General features: G+C 47.6%; 1 protein-coding gene across 1 annotated transcript in view; it reads right to left on the bottom strand.

The window, feature by feature from the left end:
- The window catches only part of PRPF6 (pre-mRNA processing factor 6), a gene marked incomplete at its 5' end in the record, with an annotated part of 20,148 nt that extends 11,190 nt beyond the window's left edge, over positions 1–8,958 (bottom strand). The window contains 11 exon segments of the mRNA XM_010136768.1: positions 399–521; positions 1,849–2,067; positions 2,706–2,824; positions 3,362–3,524; positions 3,732–3,888; positions 4,600–4,694; positions 5,366–5,521; positions 6,279–6,455; positions 7,328–7,406; positions 7,986–8,104; positions 8,790–8,958. Coding sequence (XP_010135070.1) covers positions 399–521; positions 1,849–2,067; positions 2,706–2,824; positions 3,362–3,524; positions 3,732–3,888; positions 4,600–4,694; positions 5,366–5,521; positions 6,279–6,455; positions 7,328–7,406; positions 7,986–8,104; positions 8,790–8,958 — 1,576 coding nt within the window.
- Between the last annotated feature and the right edge of the window lie 10 nt (positions 8,959–8,968).

The raw sequence follows: 8,968 nt of genomic DNA, 5'->3' as shown, positions 1-8,968 counted from the left end.
TGCTGAAAGCCCTATTTGAGGCCAGTGAAGTGAACATTCCTCATGCTGAAACAGAATTCAGTTTTTAGTGCTTCAAGCTGTTCCCCTAAAGCAAAGGTAAAACTTCTACCTGCTCCCCTGTTCCGTCTTACCTCAACTACTGAGCTACAATGTTCAGGCTTTGAAACTTATCTCCCAGTTCCTTTAACCAGCCCCTCAATCTCTGTTGATGTCACACACACAGAACTCCACACCAAAACCAAACAACCTATACAATAACCTCCTGAGAGGCAGAATGGCCAAACACGGGCAGGTGCCCTGGGAATCACAACCACTCCCATTGCCCAGGCTCCAGTTCCATTTCCCCCCACTAAAAAACAAACCAGTCCAACAAAACCCAGCGTCACAGCTGGACATACACTGTCTGCATCCTCCATCCAGGTGTGTTTCCGATCCTCTTCCTCAATCCCAATGCCAATCACAGCTCGCATGATGGCCTGGCACGTGGCCACGCTTCCAGCTTTATCGCATTCCTCAGCATCCTAGAAAGGAGAGCAAAGCCCTGCTCACTGTGAGAGCTCAGCACAAGGAGTTGTTTTCCCTTCAGAGACGTCATGGGTCACTGCCACATTCAAAATATTACTCAAACCCATCTTGACACTAAGTGGTGAGCCTCCACCTGCAAGGAAGGTGCTAGACCTGTACACCGAATCAGTCAAAAGTCAGTTAAGAAACAAAGCCCATTGACTGCATCCACTGAAATGGAGTTAAACGTGACGAGGTGTGACCTTTCCAGCCTGGAAGGTCTCCTCTTCCAGCTCCACTGGCCTGCCCCAGGCTGGGCCCAGCAAGGACCTGGCCAAGAAAAACCATCAAGAGTTTGAGAAGAGTTGTAACATCAAAGCTACTGACCTTCCTTCAGCTTTGGGTTGATTCTTAAGGGCCAACGAGGGCTAAGCAATAACCAATTTAAATGAAAATCCCCTCAACCAGAGTTAAGCTAAAGGTGCAAAGGCTCTCATGGAAGAGCATGCGTGGAAAAGAGCAGATTTCTGGCATACAGAGCTTTCAGAAAGCCTAGCGTGTCTTGCTCGAACTTGTTGAACAGGCCTCAGCAAAGGAACAGTTCTACCCTGGGAAGGAACTCGAGAAGACGGCGGTGCAGATGTTGGGGCGGGTGGTGGGGGGGGAGTTTAAATAGAAGCTGTTTAAACTGTTAAACTGTTTTACTGCTGTAAAGAAAGGTACAATTTTTTAGGTGTTAACGAGTGTATCTGTTTAACATGAAATATGTCGTTCATTATCAATACTCTTTGAAGCAGCCTGCCAAGAGCGTTTTGCTGCCTTGATCCACTGCGATTTTAGTAGTAAACTGGTTTAAAGATTTAAACAAAGCGCAGTACACACTCAGGCACAAGGAGGCTCTTTTAACCTGAGCATCAAGCCATTACGGAATATTTGTGCCAGCTCCTTACAGCACTATCTGACAAAGACTTCTTTGGCAAACAGACACCTTTTAAGCCAGACAAGACACATGTAAAAAATACATGTAAAAAATAAATCCTTCAGCGGAGGCTTAACGCCTCTGTCCTACTTAGAGCAGCAGCTGCTTCAACTTGCAGCTGGTTATAGGCCAAGACAGAAGCAAACCAGACATTCCCCAGCTCGACACACGCAGCTTTACCCCAGTCTATTGCTTGTAGTCTTGGCTCTCCTCAGTTTTTCAGTCTCACCTCTTGTGCCTTTACGGGGATCTCTGCTGATAAACCCAGCGCTAAATTACTAGACCCTACAATATCTTGCATGGCTGGCCTTCAAAACAGACCCCGAGGAGTTCGCCAGGGTCTCTAACCATGACTGATAAAATACCTGTATCCACTGCTCCCTGTTGATCTCCACACCGTTCGCCCTCAGAGATGTGATGGCCCTGTCGATAATTTTCTCCACCATCTGGGTGTTTCCATTGGCTTCCTCCAGCTTGGCAGCAGTAATCCAGATGTGACGATCTGTCGGAATGTTCTCGCGGGCTTTGTTAAGGACTTTACGAGCGTTTTCATACGTCTCCAGCCTTGCCAGCGCAAGCCACAGCTGCGGAAGTAACAGAAGATGTATTTTAGATTAGAACAAGGAGACGACAACGCCGCCGTATGGCAGAGTTGGCCCGAAGAGATAAGCAGCTCTGTGCTGTTTGCTACTGGTTGGCATCTGTCCTCAAGCAGCACAAGCACAAGCTCCAGAACACCATGAGGAAACAGCACAGAGTCTGCTACTGCCCTTAGAGCTTGATCCTCATCACCTCCAAGGTATCATCTCCATTTGCTGGGCTGCTACACTCTATTTTCTGTCACATCACCTTTTAAACAGCTCAATGTTACACTCTGGTTCAGCATTTCAGAAACAAGCAGGTTTGGTTTGACATTGCCCAGGCTACACAAACGCTTGCCCTCACAGCCATCGAGGCTCTGAATGTGAACTGGCCAGCTGGCTGCAGCAGCACAGGGGTACGCTGGCGTAGCTAACGTAACGACTGCACGGCAAAACGAGCCCTGTAATGACCACAAGACAATTAACTCTGGAGAAAAAAGCACCACCCACTGCTCATCACACCCTTCTCACGGTGGCATCAAGTGTGTGGTACAAAAGCACATGGGACTCGCTTTGCCTTTTGATTTCGAAGCTAAAGTGGCATGCAAGGGGTTGCTTTATTCTACTCTTTTAGATCTTACTTCGACGCTAGTGGGACAGCACTCCACAGCCCGGCTCAGCATGATCCTGGCGTCCTCAGGTTCTTCTAACTCCACGGCTGCCTTCCACAAACGCACCGAGTTCGGAACGTGCTCGAGAGCTACAGAGGCAAAACAATCACATCAAGCATTGACAAAGTCATTTCCTCGAAGAGCATGACAGTTTTTAAAGATGATACAGTAAAGGCTTTGTCCTGTTACAGACTGAATTTTCTGCAAGAGAGAAGGGAGGGGATGGTACTTATCTGAGCTCTTGCTTCAACAATGAGAACTTAAAATCAGAAAATAAAAAACTTACTTAATAATGTTAATTAGAAACAGGTTTTGGAGAGCCAAGGGCTTTTCCCCATACAAGCAGTAAGTGCATCCTCTCCAGTACAACACTGGCTGGACAAAGCCTCTTTTAGGATCCTCTGTAGGATCTTCAAAACTGGCAACCCTAACCATGCTGAGTCTCCCGTTATAAAAACGGAGCATCTTCAACGTTAACTTCAGCTTTCTGCTGAAGGATGTTCTACAAACACTTCAACAACTCCTTGACTCCACAGCAGCAAGTTACAGACAATCCTGAACAACACACAACGCAGCACGAACAGAGGGAGACTCAGACTCTGCTCCTGACCCTGCGGAGCTCTCACCTTTCCTAAGGACGCGTTTCTTGGCACGGATGTCTGTCTCCAGCTCTGCTGCTCTGATGTAGATCCGGACTGACTGCGGGAGGTGGCGGACAGCTTGGGCCACAACGGCCTTGGCTGTATCCCCAGGCTGAAGCCGAGCAGCTTCTAACCAAACATCTTCACTCTGTCAGGGAGAAGAAACGATCTTCCTTTACATCAAAACAAAAATTTAGCACTAGAGCTTCTAGCTAAATGTGTTCTTTTAACCTTGCAGACAGTGAAGGTATACCAGCTACAGCCTGACATAAGCCTTACAGAGATGCCGGTACTCATAACTACAACCTCTTGCCCTGTTCTTCAAGGACCAGCACGGAAGCGAAGCAGTTCTGACCTTGGGGCACATCTCTGTTCCTTTCATGATGAGGTTTCGAGCCACTTGGAGTTTGCCAGTGACCTCCTCCAGCCGGGCTGACGCTATCCAGGCTGGCGGGTGATGAGGATTGGTCTCTCGTACAGATTTCAGGAGCAAACGGGCTTTCTTGATGTCGCTAAGGGAGGAGGAAAGATAAGCAGGGAAACTTTCAGCATGAAGGCAAACAATTCTCCTGAATCAGTTTACAGTCAGTTTCCCACAGCCACACTCAGATGCACAGTAACTGCAACCTGAAACACTGCCTTACTGGTGACACAAACTACATACTACCAAAACAAGCTTAAAAATACATCCTAACACAGCGAGATCACAGTGAAACCAGGCAAGTATTTAAAAAAGATTTTTAGGAATCACAGCTGGGCACTTGCAGCTGGAAGCTGATAATAAGCACAAGCACTGATTTCAGGCAAGTATTAGCATCAACACTTGCAGATATTGCTTTGACTTAAATGGCAATTCTTGATGAAACAGGTGTCAAACTTCAGGTTAAAAAGGTTTTCAGACGCCGTCAATCAAGCCTAAATTAGCAGTACAGGGGTTATTTCCTGACTCCAGGCAGCCACACTCTGCTGTCATTCCAGCACCTTAGTCCGGGATAGAACAGAAACAACCCCCACAACTGATGCATCCAGGTCAGACACTGTATACATCAGCTGAAAGGTTATCCCAGCTCTCACAGTAAAAGAATTCACCCCCAAAAATTTACCAAGCAGCTTTTACAAATTAAAAGCCAGCTGAAAGCCACCCACTCAGACAGATTTCCATTGATACGCAGGATCACAGCCAGTGCTAAGAGGATAAACCACTTAATCCTTCTTAAACTTACTTGATATCTCCTCCATGTGTGGGAATCATCGAATTCAAGTCTGTCAAATATCCTTTGGGGTCCACCACCGTCTGGCCACTCACAGAGTCTGACACCTGGGAAAGTCACAGAATTGTTTTGACTGAAAAAGACCTTCAAGCATCTCAAGTCCCCCCGTTCCCCCAGCACTGCCAGGTCCCCAGTGACCCCTGTCCCTCAGCAGCACCTCCACAGGGCTGGGAAACCCCTCCAGGGATGGGGACTCCACCACTGCCCTGGGCAGCCTGGGACAGGCCGGGACAACCCCAACGGGTCAGCTGAAATGACCATTCTCAGCCCCCTAGTCTGCCTGCACACACCAAAGACTGGAGAAGACACTTCTGCTAGACAAAAAAATCCTCCACATTTATCTGTTACCAAAACAGAGAGGAGGAAAACACAAAGCCTGACTTATTCGCCTTTTCCCACTTCTAAACAACACAACTTTAACATTTAAAAATTGAGCACCACCAAAAATGCAGAAAACGAGCAGCTTGGCTTTCAGTCACGGAAAGGTCTTGCAGCCCCACCAGCTAAAGCCCCTCTTTTTAGTTTAAACTAGATTTAGATGGGGAAAAATCAATGAAAAGGAACAGATAACAATGACAACCTAAGAGTAGTTTTTCAGCATTCTGCTGCATCCCTACACCCAGGAGAATGAAAGACCTTTCTAAACCCAGCTCCTGCATAGCAGCATGACACCAACCCCGGGTACACCCGTGAGAAAGCCCCCTTCCAGCATCCTCACCTGGCTCAGCCTCATATCCATCAAGGTGTTCCTGGCTTGGCCAATCTTCCTCATATCCAACTCGCCCGTCCCAGGAGTCATCAGGCCTGGTGTCATTCCTCCTGGGTACGGGGTATTCAATCCCCCTGGATACGGAGTGTTCAACCCACCAAATTGCTGAAAACAAGAGCGAGAGAAATTCCTTCGTAACACCTGAGATTTCACAGATAATTCAGGCTGTGGCTGCTCTGCTCTTCTGCAGGGCAGAGACACCCAAACCCTGCACGTATCTCTAAAACTACAGCTACCCTGAACACAAAACATTTCTCATACAGGTTTTGGGAATCTGTAGATTAGTCAAGTCAGTGAATCACGTAACAAGAAACAAGTGAAAAGTCTCAGCACAAGCGTCTAAACCGAGCATGTCCCAGGGACGTCTGGTGCCAGGCCAGGGCCAGTCGGTTTCTCCTGGAACAGCAGGACCCCAGTAGCCTGCAGCCACGTAGCAACAAGCTGAATCATTTAATTTTCAGTTGAAGGCAAACAATTTTCAACACAATCACTCCGCGGCTGAGCAAACCATTAGGTGAAATTGAGCTGTGTTTTCTGCTTCATTTTTGCATGAAGATGTTGGTTACGCTCACCAAAACCCAACACCACCCAACACCAGCCAGAGGAAAGGAGAAGAAACACTTTCTTCCATTTTTAAACAGAACCAGGCTGTCCCTGCCTGTCCCTGAGCTGTCTCTGGCAATGGGTGTGAGCTGAAAGGCTCTGGCAAGCCGCGGAGTTTAACACCCAGCAACTACTTTGACAGACTCACCAACTACACCGAGTTTTGGGGTCAAGGATCTTTTTTTTTTTTCCAGCTCCCACTAACAAATGCACAGTTTAACCCTGGTCTCCACAGCAGGGATCACACCTTCGTACTCACCGTCTGGCGTGGGTCCACCGATGTGTGGTTCTCCCCCGACTGCAAGTGCTTTGCAAAGAAGCTGTCGGGTACTGGAGTCAGCTTCTCGTACCGCGGGTTCCTCTGACGCTTGTTCCTGGCATCGCCCACTTCGGGAATACTGAGCCACTCCTCCTCCGTGACCTCCGCCAGCTTCCGCTATTCAAACAGCAGTTGCCATCATTACTTGTAGAATTTTGTTCTTTAACTGCTCTTATTCCTTAATATATCTTTTTTTCTTGAACAAATTCAGATTAAAGACTTAAAGGCCAAAGACTAGATTATTTTCTAATCCGATGTACAGAACTTAGATGCATTTAATTAGAATTTAGTTTTAGTCCAGAATGAGATTCCAAATCAATTTTGTCATTGAATTCAGTGCTGCAAATATTCAGTTTACTCTCTGTGCCTGCAGCATTGAGTGGTTTATTACTGATCAGACAATAGTTTAAACAATACATTTATTTACAAGGAGCTCTAGGGGCAGGAGATGCTGCTCCACTGCCCACACGCTCCCAGTCCCCCAAAGACAGAGGTGCAGCACCTTCTCCAGAACTGACATGAAGCCCCAAAAAGCACAAAACAAAGGCCAAGTATCAAAATTGGCATAAATTTCACTGCCTTGTGCATCCACCAGAGAAGTGCTCAACATGCAGAACCTCTGTGTTCTGCCACACCCCTGAAAAGCAGTTTATAACCCCTCGCTGCCATCAGAGTGCAACTGAGTGCCGCCGCCAGCAGGGACAATATTCCTTCATCATTTGCTGCAGGTGCCATCACCACTGGCATTTAAATCGGCAACTGACTGCAAATTACACTGCAGGGCTTGAGAGGGCTCCAGCCCCATGGGCTCAGCCCCACCTGCTGCCAGCTTCGTAGTCCTTTACTTATTTTTCCAACCAAAAGTCATTCTAATCTGGAGAGTGACAGAGGACTTGTTTGCTCACACAAAATCTGAGTAAAGAAATGCAGAACACCACACATCCACCTCTCGGGAGAGAAAAGTCATATTTCAGACAGTGTTTTCTTACTTTCAAGTCTGAGAACTGCTGCTGGATTTTGGGTCGCTCCATGCGGTATTTTTCTATCTCCTCTTTTTCTCGTTGTTCCCTTGGGAAAAGGAGTTCTGAGGTTATGCTCCAAGTAACGCCCAGCTAAACCAAGTGTTGGTACTACAAAAAAATCTGTTTGATCAGAGCTAAGGCATAACAAAAAGCAATTGCTCCAAGCTTAGATCATCACCGTGACATATAAGACAATATTATGGGGTAAAACCAGATGTCTCCAAGCAAGGGAGCTCCAGGCTCTAACATCCTCTTACCTGTGATGAGTTCAGTCAGTTCACTGGTTTACCAGACCCACATGACATGACTTTTCTAACGCTTCCCAGTGTGCTGGGGTGTCAAAACCAGCCCCTCAGCATCTCCCTGCATCACCTTAACGAACTACAGAGAATATTAATCAGCGATTCACCCACATCAGCTCTGAGTTGTGCAGAACACCCACCACCCGTAAAACCTGGAGCCACAGCACCAAGGCTTCGACATCACAACACACCAGAACTGCAAAAACCTCTGAACACGCACCCAGCAGACACGGACAGAACCTGAACTGGGAAATGGAAGAAGTGGAGGAAAACTCTAAAGCCCAAACTAACTGGCACCGTGCTGGGGTTGTGACCCATCCTACCTCCGCTCCTTCCTGCGTTCATCCATCCTCTTGTCCAAAGCTGCATAAATGGCGTCTGCTTCCTCATCATCCTTCTCGTAGGGGCCGCTTGAGAACAGGCTCCCAGCATAGCCATTGAACTACAGACGTGGAGAGAGAGGGAGGGAAAAATGGAAAACCAAAGCAGCATCCTCAGCTTAAAGCTCCTGTGATGTTCCTGCTGCAGAACAACGACAAAGCACGAGCAGGCTGGTCCTGACAGCGTCAGACTAACACACCCCTCAGTCACAGCCGCCCCCTGTGCTTATCCTCCCACAGCAGCTGAAAAGCAAAGTTGCTTCTAAACTGCTTCACTTTCCAGATCACTAAGTGATAAATGAGATCCCAGTATCGAACGACCACTTCCTCCCATTAACCACTTTTTTTTTTTTCAACTGCTGAAAGCAAACACCAAGAGTAACCCAACACATAACCAACCTGCGCGGGGTTTAAACACGAGAGACCACACAGGCCTCGTAAAGACGAACACGTCAGAGCACAGCAGCCTAGATTTGTGCAGGGGAACACAAAATCCATCCCCCAAAGGACCGCAGCCACTATTTTATTTACAGGTCTCTTCCCACTGCTCTCAGGTCTCTGTGTGGATAATTAAACCACAACACGTGGATCGATTCCACACAAAAATCTGGAAGCACTATGCCATGATGTATAGTGAGTCTCAACTAAAAGGAAAAGAAACAAGGGAGGCGCTGCTTGGGAACTACAGGAAATCCTGGCTTTCCACTTGGAGAAAAACTATCTCCAGGATGACACGAATCTTGTCACCTCATCGTAATTGGTGTCGTTCAGGTCCTCGTCGTCATCGTCAGCCGTCTGGTTCTTTTTCATCTGATCCCCAACAGTTCTCTTGCCCGGCGGCGCATGACGATCGTCCACTGGGTCGTTGGCATCGCGCGCAGGGCCAATATCCGAGCGGGTGGTGAAACCTGTGGCTCTGGGTGGAC

The sequence above is a fragment of the Buceros rhinoceros genome, unplaced genomic scaffold, assembly GCF_000710305.1.
Source record: "Buceros rhinoceros silvestris isolate BGI_N320 unplaced genomic scaffold, ASM71030v1 scaffold13595, whole genome shotgun sequence".
Lineage (NCBI taxonomy): Eukaryota > Metazoa > Chordata > Aves > Bucerotiformes > Bucerotidae > Buceros > Buceros rhinoceros.
The sequence above is the reverse complement of the archived record's forward strand: the minus strand, read 5'-3'. Positions and strand labels throughout refer to the sequence as shown.